We start from the raw sequence: 15234 nt of genomic DNA on the forward strand, positions 1-15234 counted from the left end.
TCTCCAGAGCTGGGCTGTGATAACATTTCATCTGCTCTCTTCACCAGAGGCAGGGGAACTATTTTTTTTTTTTTTTCTCTCTCTAATTAAAGGTCCCTGACTCTCTGGAGGGGGGGAGAAAGTCATTTTGGGGTCACCCCATAAATTTCAAAAGTCAATTCAGTATGGCTGTTCTGTTTGTAGAGAAGAGGGACATGTAAAGGGGCTTAATTCACCAGACTTCAGAAGTAAAAAAGCACAGAGGTTCCTTTTTAATAATAAAGTAGAAATAGAACCGGATTGAGGATGAGGCCAGGAGAGGGACACAGACATTGACAGGCAGCCACAGGAGAGGCAGGAGGAAGAGAGAAAAAAAGAAACTAGAAAATGGAGAGGGAAAGAAAGGCAGTTAAAACCTGAAGTTAGTGTCGCCCCAAGTTAATATGTGGGTCAGAAGGCTGGGCTCTCTGGATTTCAGAGTCGGGTTTGCCTCACAGCATAAAATGACAGTTACTGGTCATTCATTGCTCTCTACCCTTCACGCTGCGAGGCCCTTTCCCGTGGACCAGCCGCGGCTGAGTGCTAGGAAGACATGGACTCTCCCGCGGCAGCAGGGTCAGGGCCGTGTGGCCTTGTAGGCAGAAGAAAGTCAGTGCGGGCCTGAGCCGGCTCGGCCGCCCACGAGTAACGGGGCAGCGAGCTCCCTGCTTCGCTCCCTGCTTCACACGCTGCGCCTGGAGTCAAACAAGGTCTGGCTGCAGTTGTTACTCATTCCGTACACGGGCACAGAATTTGCTCAGTAAATTAATCATGTAAACAAGATGGTTAGAAGAGTATTTAAACTATTTGAGAGGATGAAAGTTTTAAGTACTTCATAACCACCTATTTGTTTTTGAAAGAATGCCTTTGCTAATAAAACCATCCTTCTATTCAGGCCTGCTTTCTTTCCTTCCCTCCTCTGGCCACGGCCTCTCCAAAGTAACACTGGGCTCACCTCATTTTGGTTTCTGTATGTGCTTTTTTTTTTTTTAGCTTTGAAACTGCATTTCCTTAATAATAACCAGACTATTCACCACCACAGATTTCAATGGCGTTTGTTTTAATGTATTTCAATCCAGATCTTCTTTGCTTTAAACAACACTTTTGCCTTGTGTTTCCCTCCAATAGGACATGGTTAAGTGAATATCCAGCTGGCTCTGCAGTTAATAGATAATTAATTTGCATCCTGTCAGTGTTATGTGTTACTGGTGGGGTGAATATATACATAGTGTGCATAGGGGGGTAGCCTGGTTCAACCCTGGACCGACTCTAAGTGCCACCAAATGCCGAAACTGCCTTACATTACCTTGAAACCCACAAGCAGGAAGGGGAAAGTTGCCTTGGATTGTAGCAAGAGAGAGGCAAATCATGCAGATGAATAACTTTTGAATTGTGAGGTCTATCACACTTGAAATCAATTCCAAAGAGCTGCTTCTTCCAAGGAATATTTTGAACAGATTAGACAGGATGATATACAAGCATTTCTCATAAACACGCTCAGTCTTTCTTAGGACTGATTTCAGAACATTGTTTGGAAGAGACGCAGATGCACAAGAACATTTCAAGTGTCTTCTAAACTCCGGGACTTAAAAAACACATTATATATACTCTGCTACATAAGATCGGTAGAGAAAGGCTAGTATGAAACTAAAAATATGTAACATATTAAGCTAAAAGATCACTTTGCATTTAAAGATGCTACATATCACTTTGCATTTAAAGATGCTACCTATCCTCTAAAAAAAAAGAAGTAAAATAATTTGTTAAATGTATTTCAGTATGCAATTAAAGTATATAATCTTTTACTATTAATTTGCCCAAAGTCAGTCTATTTTCTTCTTGGGCATTAATACTATCACTTTTCAGGTGTTTTTATGTGTGTTTTGCATCTCATGGTTCTCCATAATTTTACTGACAGTCTCCTAAAGATTCTCAACTATCCCTCACTTTTATCATTACCATTCCCAGCTTCATCGTAGAAAAAGAGTTAATCATAAATCTGACCCACAGAATTTTAAATGTAGGCGTCTGCATTCACTAAACTGTAACTTCTGATATTATTACATCCTATGTTGCCCTGATTCAGTGACAAAAACGGGTTGCCTTCAGATTCTTTATTTTTAAAAATTACATCACCCTCTTTGTTAATCTGAAAATTTTACTGTTATGATAACTCCCCCCCACTCATACTTCTCTTATGCACATAATTTTCTTTTATAATTTATTTCTAAGATACAAAAAGACTCATAAAACACACAAAGTCACAGCGGGATTTTGTGTATTACAGATTTGCCCTGCTCTCCCTGATGACTTGGCTTCTTTCTCAGTTATTTTCTTTTTCCACTAGATGGCGCCTCCATGTGAATTTAAGAACGACCCCATCTTGAAGTTAAATTACTTGGGAACAACTTTTGTCTTCCTTTTGGGTGAATGGTTCATTAAGTTGCTCATGTCTCCAACTCCAGACCCTTGGAGATCAAGAATCATCTCTTTGCTTCTTTGATAGAATCAGTCTATGGCACTGAGTTAGATACATGGTAGATGTTCAATAAATAACACTTCATTAATTGGCTGCTCATTTTAGGAAACTATATGAATTGTGAATGGAGACAAATTCATTACACTGATAATCAGGATATTCTTCTTTAAACTTTCTGCTCAGTTTTACTGCCTCCATTGAGAGCAATTGATTGTATATACAAATAAATGTGACTGACATAAACTGTTATAGAATTCTCTTCTAACAATATTTGCTGTTTCAGATAATACAGGACTTGAGTATGGTCTTGACTCTCTATTAAGAGGAGCAGGATGAATGCATTTTGAACCATCTGCATTCCTTTATTCAATTTTAGATCTTTCAGGACAAGTTGCTTCTGGTTCAACTGATTTTGGAAACCTGAGAGTTAAGTAAGATTACTCTTTTTTCTATTTTACTTCTCACCTCCCTGCTTCCTGTCTTCTCCCTTCTCTTTTTCTCCATGATCCTCTTTTTTTCATTTGTTTGATTATGTCTGTGGTCTCAATACAACTAAGAAAAAGTACCAAACAACCTCAGAAGTGATTCTGTGGGTTCTAATTGCCTTACATTTTCACCAGATTCTTTCTAACTTTCCCAATGGAAAAAGAATCCCTTTGTGGGAAATCACAGCCCCTCATGTGTGCCAGATGTCATTAAACCTAGTGAATTCCCTGATTAAAATGAATTGGTCCCCCTACTATGATACGTTATGTGCTGGATTTTGAAGCACTGATCTTGGAAGAGAAGTGTGTGTGTGTGTGTCTGTGTCTGTGTCTGTGTGTGTGTGCGCACGTGTGTGCATACCTGTGAGATAGCAAACATGAATGTGTGTATACCTTTCCCCATCCCAATACAAAAAGTAAAAACAAGATAAGCTACCCAAACGAAAAAATCCTAGTCCTCATCAAAGCAATTGAGAAGTAACACATAGGTGTTAAGGACTTAAAACAGTCACTTTATAAACTGTCTAAGCCATGTCTGTGCCCTTGTGAACTAATCTCCTAATCCGTTAAACACAACTTCTGTGTGGCACAGCCTTCTGTGTCTTTAAACGGCTCTGCATCCATCTCTCCAGCACCATTGAATTCAGAGTTTGGGCCATGTAATTAGGTTTTTGAAAGACAAGATTTTGCTGAAAGTGCACTATATCCAGCAAACCTTACAAGTAATATCCCCCTCCACACTCTGAGTCACAAAGCCCTAAATCACAGGTTCCTTCAAGTCAGGATCAACTCTGCCTACCAGACCTGAAGCAAACTAAGAAGTCAGTGCAGGGTCCCTCTCCTTTCTGGGAGGAGGGTCTTCCACACTCTTAGCCCCCCAATTCCTCATGTTATTTCCCCTTCTTCCTTTCATCCAAAGGATTAGATGCTTTCAGGAAATGATCTGAAAATTCATTCAAAACATGGTAAAGAGTGAGGAATAACTTCAAATTACTCTTTCCAGAGGAATTTTCCCTTCACTTTAACAAGGAGCAAAGTCTTAACACTTAAAAATTTCTTCTTTCCTGTTATCTAGGGATGAGAAGTTATTTTCTAGGACAGTAGGGTTTTCCCAGTGCTTCTGGGGTCACATTAGGGCTGTGCACATTACAAAACTGTATCTTCTGCCCAGAATGGTCCTTTGAATACAAAGACTGCATCTGATAAGTAACCTCACACAGCATGGATTTCTTGGTTGCCTGCCTTTGCAATAGTCTTTCTCTCTAATTATCCTCATATCACAATAATGACAACATGAATAACCATAATAACTGCTGGCTGTGACAAAGTGCCAGGACATAGTCTTCATATGGGATATTTTCTCCCTATGAGGTTAGAGCACTTCTTTCTACATCTCGAACCACCCATTACATGCAACAGCCTTGAATCCAGCACTATGGTGGTCAGAAGGGGACAGGAATGACTCAAGGGCATTTTCACCAGAGTTCTTAAATCTGCCCTGGAGTCCAGTTCTAAGGAGTGGTAGCAGCAAACACCAGGTGAGTCCAGAATCAGGGGAGACAGACTCAGCAGAGCTTGGAAAGCAGAGCCCCATCTATGAAGAAACCTGCACCCCTGGGACACCCAGCAGAGGAGAGAAAGGTGGGTGGGCCTGGGCGTTGCTGAACAGGAGCTCCCTCCCGGGTTCTGTGGCTTCCTGCTGGTAGGCTCTCCTTCCAGGCCCCCAGCCTCTACATATCTCCAGAAGTGGTTTCGGCCCCTTGAGTTTAACAGGGAGACAAGCTTCAGGGGAGGACAAGGACAGGGAGCAAGATGCCAGCAGGAACAAAAAGCCTCTCATCAGTTAGGGGGTTTGTGCTTTTCAAAGCACTTCCATGGCCATCACTCATCTTACAGTGATTCTGCGATACAGGTGGGGTAAGTGTGGATTTTAGAGAAGGGGAAGCCGCGATCTCAGGGTTTCTGGAGAAAGCTAGAAGGTGAGAGTGGAATGGCTGGAGCAGCAAAGAGTTTCCCCAAGAACTATGACTCTGGACAAACGTGGTGACTATGGACACTGCTGAAAGCTGGAGTCAGGTGGGGAGATTCCCAAGGGCACATCCCATCATGCACTAGATGGCGGGCAGCAGTGGCATCTCCTTGAGCCGGGCCTGCCTGGCCCAGCCCAGCCCCTGGCCTGTCCCTCCCTCCCTGATGGCAGCCATTGCCCATGGCATCCTTGCTTCTTCCACCTCCTGATCCACCCATGCTTCCAATGTCTGGGCACAGAGGGGAGGGCAGAGGCCAGGCAGTGGGGAGGAGTCAAAGCTGTTCTTCCTGCCCCTCCCATGACAACTCAAACCTTTTCCCTTCCTGTTTCGATCCTCACCTCGAGGTAAAACTAGAATGACATGGATTATATATATGGCCTTGGGTACTCTTTCAACTACTTTAATAAAGAAATAATTTAGGGTGGGGATCACAGCTAACACTGAACACTTCCTATTGGACTGGAACTTAGGCCATCTCACTGCATTAAGGTTCTTAACCACTACACTCTCCGGTAAGACAATTTTCCAACTGGGCCTGGCTTCAGGGATTGGAGTCTGGCTTAGTTCCCATCATCAAAAAGCCTTCCAACCGGGGATGGACATTGGCTGGAATGGAGGTGGCATAGGAGGAGCAGAGGAGGCTGAGGAAAGAGCTCACTAATGGAACACACAGGAGTCACGTGCCTGCAGGGCAGCTTCCAGGCTCCCAGCGGGCCTCGGCCCTGGGTGTGCTGATGGAGACCTCTAGACTCTCTTTTCCCGGCGAGCGGAGTGGAGAGAGGCTTGGAGATCTAGAACAGCTCTGGGGTGACAACGGGGTCCAGTATGACCCTTGGCAGCACTGGTGGGATGAAACTGTGACCTGCCCCCAACAATACAACGTGTCTGCCGCAGACCTGCCCCTGACCACAGGCACAACCACACGCGCATGCGCACACACACTCCCCGCCAGGCCCCACCTGTCGTCGCAGTAGGTGAACTTCATGTCCATACTGTGGCGGCTCAGGAAGGTCTTGCTGTCCAGTGGGATGTCCATGTGGGATGGGTGCTGGATCGGCTCACACATGATGATGAGGCAGGACAGCAGCGGCTCCTTGCAGCCGCAGAGACTGCTGTGAGGGGGGCAGTTGTTGTAGACCTTCACCTGGCCCGTGCAGTGCAAGACCTGGAGACCAGCCGCGGAGGGTCAGACATGGGGCCGGGGGAGGGGTGGGGGGGCACCCCGGGACTCCAGACCCAGGCCTGACGCCCTACCTTCCAGGTGGCTGACTTGAGGTTGACCGTGCGGCCTCTGTTGGTGACCGTGCACTTCATCCTCATGAAGAAGTCCCGCTCTGTGGACATGTCTTTGCTTTTCTTCCCAAAACCAGAGCCTGGATGGAGAAGGGTAGTGGAGCCAGCTGAAGTTAGTTCTGTTTGTAGTCAGAAGCGGGAAGTTTTTCAGGGCTGTGTGTGTGTGTGTGTCCGTGTGTGTGGTCTGTGTGTGTGTCTGTGTGTGATCCGAGGAACTGCCCTGAGTGCTCTGTGCTGTCTGGCTGTGGATCAAGGCTCCCTCATCTCCAGCCTGTCTCCCCTGCAGGGTGAGCTCCTGAAGGGTCGGGGCTATTCCACTGTTTTATTTCCCGCTGCACCTCACACTGCAGAGTGGTCAGGTGATGAGTGACCATCGGCCATGATCTCAGCAAACCTCTCCCCTGGGTGGGCCCCATAGAAGGAATTCCAAAAGGACCATCCAAGCAAGATCACAATCGCTCCAAGGGGATTAGCCTCTCAGGTGGGAAATTTCCCTTAGATGCTCCTGTCTTTCCCCCATTCCTGTCCCTCTAGTGCCCTACTGTTAACCCACAGTGGCTGTGTTCAGGATCCCACACCATGCGCTCCCTTCCCAAAGTGACACAGGTCAAGGCTCATGAAACACCGCTGGTCCAAGTCTCCCGTAGTGAGCAAGTTCACCTTGAGGATTAACTCAGTATGGATCATATCCCTTCTCGGCCAGAATTAAATAAATCACCAAGACAAACAAGATTGCTTCCTTCCTTATGGTCTCCAAATAACCTGCCCACTCAGAACTTCTCCCACTGGAAAAAAAAAAAAGTGATGAATGCAGTAAACCCCAGAGGTGTCCCCCTGTCCATGTCTAAATTCTGCCATTCGGGACCTTCCAAGGTACACTCCTGCCCTGCTACGCAGCATCTCAGAACAACCCAGAGCCTTGTTTCTAATAGTCACACCCTCTCTCTGGGCATAGCCTCAGGACTGAAACCCCCAGGGGTCAGTGACTTGAGTGACACAGCCCCAAATCACTGTGTCAAATGAATTGTGGCACTTTTTAATCTGTCATAAACATCAAAAGAGAGCCCACTAAGTAACAGGCCAGATAGTGAATTTTTTTCTTTTTCTTATGAGAGGGTATTCCTCCCCATCACAATCACAGAATCATCTCTCCCATACTCAATGATGTCTTGCACAATTCTAGCTTCCATAGGTGGCGTTTGCACGTCATGAGACGTTCTTGTATCTTGGGGTCCAGACGCACCACCAGGACCAGCTCAGGTGCTGTGCAGCAGTGGGCGAGAGGGACCCATCTGTGGCTGTGGCATGGGTTATGGTTGTGGCCTCCTAACGTGTTAACATCGGGATTTTCCCCATCCTGTCATTTGCTTAATCTCTCTCAACACAGCTCCAATCAGATTACCCCATCTCTGCTCAAAAACTTCCAACAGCCCCCTCTGTCTACAGGATGAAGTTCAAGGCTCAATTGCCGGCCTTCAAAGCTTTCCACAAGCAGCCTCACAGCCTTATCTGCCTCTGGGTGCTCACACTAACCCTTTGCTTATAGATCACAAGTCCACTCAGGTCGGCACCTTCAAAGCCTTTGCTGATTCACTGATTTTGATCCCAAGTCCTCAACACAGGGACCGAGAGACCCAACATTCTACGCAGATCAACAGAGTAGCGTCATGCTGAGTCACAGCCCTGGAGAGCGAAAGGTCCTGGACTTTGCCTGGCCCAACACTGTCACTTTGAAGAGAAAGATTCCCAGGAACAGAGTGATGAAGGGACTTGGTTCAAGTTGTATGATCAGACTGAGGCAAGGTCAGAGGTTGAACTGAGACCAAGAACCCAAGGGTTTCCAGGGTAGAGAAGAAATAAGAGACTTTGGGGTTTTCTCAGGCTTCCAGTGCCTGTTTTAGGAAGGGATTCAGAAGGCCTGGCAGCCTTTTTCTCACAGAACTAAACAAGACTTTCTCAGCAACACAGAGAAGACAGTGCGCAGCCCTGAGAGCTCCCCAGCCTGCACCTGACCAGAGCCAGGTGGCCTTCAGGAGGGAGAGCAAAGGGGCTGCAGGAGGAGGGGGTGGTGGGGCTCGGGGGAGGAGGCAGGAATTCTGCATTCTGCAGGCTCAGGTGGTAACAAGGCTAGAAGTAGGCTAATGAAATGTATGCTTTTTCAGCATGTGTGACAACAAGAGCAGAACCTTGTAGGCTTCATACGGCCACCTTGCCTCTGTCATTCAGGTTGGATAGTACACGCTCCATGTCAGTGACAGGTGAGAGCTGTAGAAAGGGATGTTAGACTCGGTATAATCTGTGCAGGGCAGAGACTGACTCTCAGGTTCAGAAGGGACCTTGAAAGCCATTGAGTTCCCTTTTTCTTAAAGCTTCAGTCCACTTGACAATATGCCCATTAGAGCTTTTGCACGACTGTCCCCAGTTACAAGAGATGAAGCAGCCAGCTCCGACTGTCCCTGAAAAGTGCTTTCTGCTTGTATGGGCCCTTCCATCCACTGGCACCTGCTGGAGCCCCCGCAGGTAGAGTGCAGTGCACACCACCTTTCAGACTTTCTCCATCAAAGCCGCCTGTTCCATTTTTTATCACCCGGGGACCAGACTCCTTCCTTGGCTCCGGTGCTAGCTAGTCTCTAAAGGTGGCCCCAGTAAGCCACGTCTCACAGCATTCAGGGCCTGGTACAGCCCCTCCCACAGTGAACGGGCCAGGTCTGTAACTCACTGTAACCAAAGAGTGGCGCTGTACCAGTTCCAGGACTAAGCCTTCAGAGGGCCTGGCAGCTTCTACTTTTGCACTTTTGGGGAGTCCTGAGCTCCCCACAAGGGAGCTAAGAATATAAGTATAAGAAGTCTGGCTACCCTGGAGAGACCATGTGGAGAGGAAGAGGCTCCGATACCTTATGGAGTGAGAGAGAGCTCCAGCCTCTAGCTACGCCACAAGGTCCCAGAGGTGTGGGTAAGCCCCCGACATCACATGGAGCATAAGAACCACCCATAGAACCCACCGAATCATGAGAGACAATAAAAGGACTGTTTAACCCACTATGCTTGGGCAGTCTGTTACACAACCACCACACGGACAGCTGCAACAGTACCCATGAACATTTTGGCACAGACAAGCTTATTGGTTAGGATGGTGTCATTCGGAAAAGATGCTGGACACTCAGGTGATGAAACCTCCTGGAGATGGTGTCCTAACCCACAGGAATGCCCTAGGAGTGTGATCTCAGGCACCACAAGAGCCAGCAAAAGATAATTCTGAGTACGAGGTCCTTCCAGGGCCCTTGATCTCATCTCCGAAGTCCTGCTGGATTTTCTATGGGTGTCTGTTTTTTCTGGATCATGATGGCCATGATCTATCCATCCTACATTAGTACACAAAGGGGAGGCAGGTCCCTTCCCCACGTGGTGTTAAGAAGAAAAAAAAACACACCGAAGAACACCTTACCATTTTTGAGGCTCAAGTTCTCACGGATCTCCTCATGGTCACAGGGATGAGTGAAGTCAAAGATACTGTGTCCTGTTAACTCTACCTGTTTCAAAAAACAAGGCTGGGATCATTATTCCTGACACTAAAGAAGTCTCCAAGAGGAGGCTGAGTCCCCTTTCAGGTTTGGAGAGAGGGAGGAGGCTGAGTCAGACCTTCTCATATTCCACTCGGCAGATCCATAGACACACAGGTGTAACAGAGGTCATGACAGACTTGGCTGACAAGGGTGGGCCTGCAATCCAGCTGGCAGAGCTGTCTGCCAGGATGGCCACTGGCAATGCTAGCCCAGTGCCAGGGGCTCTACGTTATTTCTAAGGTTTGAGGCTTGAGATCAGAGAGGAGGAGGGTGGGTGCATACAGGGAAAGGTCAGGAGGGAGGTGATCAGAATCTTCCACTAATTTCTACCCCCAAATGGAAACATTTTCCCTTTCTGAAGGAGCCCGAGGAGGGTGTCACCTGTGTGAGTCCCATGAACTTGCTGATGTTCTCCGACAGAAAGATCATGTCACCATCTTGGGTCACCACGGCAATGAAACCCTCCAAGGCTTTCAGATACAAGTTGTCCATCTGCTGGTCAGCGTCGGCTTCAGATTCATTTTCAGAGCAAACTGGAAAGACAGGGGATGGGGTTGAACAGTTTGCATCAATGTGGGGTTAAAGATGTGACTGGTGTGCATGGGTGTCTTCCAGGGATAGCTCAAAGACATCAGATGGATTTTTCTGGAAACACATACTGCCAACCACCTAAGTGTCTGTCACATGCCCAAGGAGCAGGCATCTGATGAGCACCACTGCACGGAGGACACCCTGCTGGGGGCTTCACAGGCAGTACAGTTGCGGCACTGTACTTGTGGGTCACCGATGTCAAGGCAGTTACAGGAGTCGTCGGGACAGTCATTTTCCCTAATGGATGTTGAGCAATGACAGCATATCAGCCTATCACTGAGAATGCTATGTAATCTTCAAAACACCTGTGGGGTAGGTCCTACTGTTTTTTGCCTTATCTTACAGATGAGGCCCAGAGAGATTAAGTCATTTGCCCAAGGTTATAAAGGTTGTGGACTCAGGCAGATGAATCCAGAAGGCACACTCCTAACCATTCATCGGTTTTGGAGTCAAATAACCACTGACTCTATTCCTCCTATTAGGTTATGGCTCTAACTGACATAACAAAGAGTAAGTGAAAACCTCGTTGAATATCAGTTTCCTCGTCAGCTAAACGGAGATAATAATGCCCACCTCTTGTAAGGGTTAGGTAAGTATGGAGAATGCCTAAAACATGCCGACTAGCATGAATTCTCTCCCTCTCTGGCTCCTTCTACAACACTGTCAGTGTCTTCAAATTGCTCAGAACCTGAATGGGGGCTGGGTGGTACACTAAGCCACAAATCTAAGTGAAAAATTCAGGGTGACAGAGGTGGGTGCCTAAGAGGAATATAGACAGTCAGTGCTGAAGGGTTCACAGGAAGAGGGGGTCACTTTGAAGTGGTCAGAGACAACTGTTGAAAGAAAGGCATTTGAAGAGACTCATGAAAAGCAAGTATCTCACTCTGTTAAATGAAAGTAGGGCTTTCTGGGCCTACTGGCTTGGGCAGACACTGGAAAGCACGGAGGAGGCAGAGCCTGGAAGGAACTCTCTGGGGATGAGAACAGGTCCACCCGGCAGAAGAAGGAGGGTCTGTGCCCCAGGCTCATCGCCTGGGTTCATGAGTCCAGCGGCCTGGAGGAGTGGCATCTCAGACCATTGCTTTGGGGAGATTCGTCCGGCAATGGCACGCGCGGTGATTTGGAGACAGTGAGGATCAGAGGTGTGAAGCCACAGGAGGAGGCTGCTGTGTTAGTGGCAGGCTGTGGAGGTGGTTGCTAGGGGCAACCGAGGAAGGCATCCACTCCCCAACCACTCTGGGGGGCCCTGGCCTATCAAGTAGACCTCTGCTGTCTGCAAAATGTAGCCTCAACTCTGGCCCCAGCGAATAAAGCTCTCAGGCCCCAGACCCTTGGTTGTTATTGCTCAGACCACAGACTTTAGTTCAGCCCTGGTTCTCCTAGCTCATTATTTAACTCCAAACATACATTTACTTATAAAAACTACAAACATCAAGCCAAGTATGCTTACCTTAATTTACAGAACGAGAGGATCATAGAATAATTTGTCACTTACGAAAGTTAATATTCACTTAACTAAAAAAGAAGTCATTCAAACAGACTATTGGAGGGAATATAAAATGCAACTGAATTTATGGGCCACTTGGCAAGAGACATGTGGATGCTGTGCAATAAAGTTCAAGGGCCTTCCTGCAAGGGCACTGGATTTATTTGGTTCTCTTTTCCCTTCAGCCACTAAATTTAAGCTCTGGGCCATACACTGTTATTCCTCCAGAAGAACAAATCCAAATTAGGAGATGTTCCTACCAAGGGGCTTCAGTGGCATCCCTGGGGACCAGCCACCTTCAGGACACAGCATCAGTGAATGTGCCGGGGTCACTGATGCTGTCCAGGGACAGGCCACCCTTCAGAGCCAAGAGCTGGGCCATACAGAGTGTTATCCTAGTGACTTCCCTCTGTTTTGCTAAAATGGTAGAACAAAATGAGGGAAATTCTTTCCTCTTCATACCCTGATTCAGGCAGCTAGCCTATGGGATGGGAGACTGGGAATGGCCTTTTTACCATACACATGCCCATACCTGATCCCTGCTTAGGGTCCCTGCCAACCAACTGGTTAGCCGAACTGATGATAATGAAGCAAAGTTCTAGGTGCGGGTGGTGCTGTGGCCAATGTTCACACTCCTGGTTAACACTTAAATTTAAACAGGGGCTTCAGAAGAGACCACGACTTTACCTAGTGCTGTCAAAATGGAGCAAGCACCAGGACCACTGCAGGACTTGCTAAAACAGGGATTTCTGAGACCAGAGCAAAGTGAAAATGTGGGATCTCTCACTGAAACATCAAACCATGCCCAGGGCCCTTCTAATGGTGGAAGTCCCCATGGGACCGAAGAGTCACAGAGTCATAGAGCCAGCCCTGGATGGGCCCTGTGCCCAGCGTTCCTGATCCAGTAGGTCTCAGGTTGGGGGCAGGGCTTCCCAGGTGGCTCAGTGGTAAAGAATCCCCCTGCCAATGCAGGAGACACAGGTTCAGTCCTTGAGTTGGGAAGATCCCCTGAAGGAGGAAATGGCAACCCATTTTAGTATTCTTGCCTGGGATATCCCATGGACAGAGGAGTCCTGTGGGCTACAGTCAATGGGGTCACAGAGTCAGACACGACTGAGCGAGCATGCACGCATGCAGGTTGGGGGCTGAGAATCTGCTTTTCTAACAAATTCTCATATGATGTGAATGCTGGTGACCACAGGTGGAGACCATCACTGCCTTAACTTAAAGTCCTATAAGACACCCTAATGCTGGGAAACAGAGAAGGCAATGGCACCCCACTCTAGTACTCTTGCCTGGAAAATCTCATGGATGGAGAAGCCTGGTCCATGGGGTCGCTAAGAGTCAGACACGACTGACCGACTTCACTTTCACTTTTCACTTTGGAGAAGTAAATGGCATTGGAGAAGTAAATGGCAACCCACTCCAGTGTTCTTGCCTGGAGAAACCCAGGGATGGGGGAGCCTGGTGGGCTGCCATCTATGGGATCGCAGAGAGTCGGACACGACTGAAGTGGCTTAGCAATGCTGGGAAAATCAACATGTTTTGGCAAGTGGTGACCTATTTGGGGGACATAAGGAGAGATTTTCAGCACTGTTAAAAATCACACCAGACAGGTGAGCGCCTTCTCCAGACAGCAGAGGCCAGTCCTGTGATTCCTGGCCTAGTGAGAAGATTTTTCTTCTCTTCAATTTCTTTGATCTCAGTGGCAACACTGACTTCAAAATCTGGAGTCATCCCAAGACAACCTGATTTGGGTTAGCTAGGCCCAGAGGAAATTGTTCTGCTTAAAGTTTCCTGTTTTTAACAGTTCCAGCACAGCCAAACTGGTTTCCATCCGCGCCCAGTACACTTGCTTCCAGGAGGTGGTGAAATTGGCTGCAACAGCTGGCCAGCTGGACTCCAGGAGGGAGGGAGAGGGGCACACAGAGCCCACGAATGGAAACAGAGCATCTTGGGACTAAAGTCACAATGGCTGGGGGACCAGGAAGCCAGCAGGCCAGCCCCGCGGGGACCTGGAAACAACGGGGCCTCTTTCCTCTGTGGAACCATTTGCTCCCGCAGCACCTGCCTATCCTCCTGGGGACTTCGGACGGAACCTGGCCAGCTTGCTGTCAGCTTGGAGCTGAGGGTTGAAGCTGCGGGGCCGGAGGGAGCACTTTACCCGAGGGGCTGGGGCCCCAGGCACATCACCTGGCTGAAGATGACCCTGCCTTTCCCCTTTTCCTCTCTCGTGGGAGCATCAGGCCTCCTGAGGGGATCACTAATCTCTGACTCAGTGCTGGGCACACAGACAATTCACTCGCCCACAATGCAGCTATCACACTCCTGCCACATGTCTGCCCTATGCTGGGCACGAAGTCAGGCCATCTGTCAGCAAGTGTCACTTACTGGGTGCTCAGCCCTGTCCTCGGGAAAGTCAGGTGTAAGAGCATCCTTTCCCCAGAGGAATCTACAGACCAGTGGGGAAGAGACAGATAAGCCGCCGTAAAGTTGCACAACAATCTGGAAGAAACCCTGGGTGCCCAATGAAGACGAGCACACAGTAGGTGCTTGATAAACCCTCAGTGGACTCTTTAAATAGCCCTGGGCTCCGGGTCTCAGTTACTTGCTTCCCAGGACCCTTCAGGGTCTGACCCCCAGGAAGAGGAGCGGGTCATGCAGATCAGAGGCACTCTGCAGAGACTCAGTACGCTGCACCCGAGAGCACAACAAGATTCTTTCAAGCTAAAAATAGCCCCGGTAAACAGGCTTTGATGACTCCCCACAGCCAGGATATGCGCGGGCTGAGGTTTCGGAGCACTTTTTCCGGAGCACCGCGCATTTCCTTCAGGCAGCACCGCCTGGGTGGGGTTGGACCTGGGGCGGGGGGTTGGGGGGCAGCAGGAGCTGGGCATCTGGGGTGAGCAGGCAGTGGCGGGGCAGACACTCCTGACCGGGCCCCTGGGGCCAGGCAGGCCATCACAGGTGCTGCTGCGAAGGTTGCCAAGGTTATTTTCCCTTTGTTCCTACTCTGAGAAGTTCCAAGTGTTCTGACTGGTCCCCAAACCACTCTGATGTGATCCTCCTGGGGCATATGTGCTTGGCGGGCAGTCACTCCTTAGTTATTATCGAAGGGGCTTCCCTTTTACACTGATTCTTCTCCTCGGGCTCTCCTGGGCCCAGAGACCCATGACACCACTGGGCCCTGGATGTGCTGACTGCAAAAGCAGCCCAGTCAAGCCATGAGGAAACTATTTTTGAATGGCTTACCTGGCCATCAGCCCTACCTGTAAACGCCACCATCACC

At 48.4% G+C, this 15234-nt stretch overlaps 1 protein-coding gene across 1 annotated transcript in view; it reads right to left on the reverse strand.

Annotated features, from left to right (window-relative positions):
- EPAS1 (endothelial PAS domain protein 1) overlaps nt 1–15234 on the reverse strand; it is a 92188-nt gene that overhangs the window by 20527 nt on the left and 56427 nt on the right. The window contains exons 3-6 of the mRNA XM_070379637.1: nt 10250–10401; nt 9751–9835; nt 6267–6385; nt 5972–6177 (exon numbers count right to left, since the gene is read on the reverse strand). Coding sequence (XP_070235738.1) covers nt 5972–6177; nt 6267–6385; nt 9751–9835; nt 10250–10401 — 562 coding nt within the window. The remainder of the gene's footprint in view (nt 1–5971; nt 6178–6266; nt 6386–9750; nt 9836–10249; nt 10402–15234) is intronic.

This window comes from Bos mutus, chromosome 11, assembly GCF_027580195.1.
Source record: "Bos mutus isolate GX-2022 chromosome 11, NWIPB_WYAK_1.1, whole genome shotgun sequence".
Lineage (NCBI taxonomy): Eukaryota > Metazoa > Chordata > Mammalia > Artiodactyla > Bovidae > Bos > Bos mutus.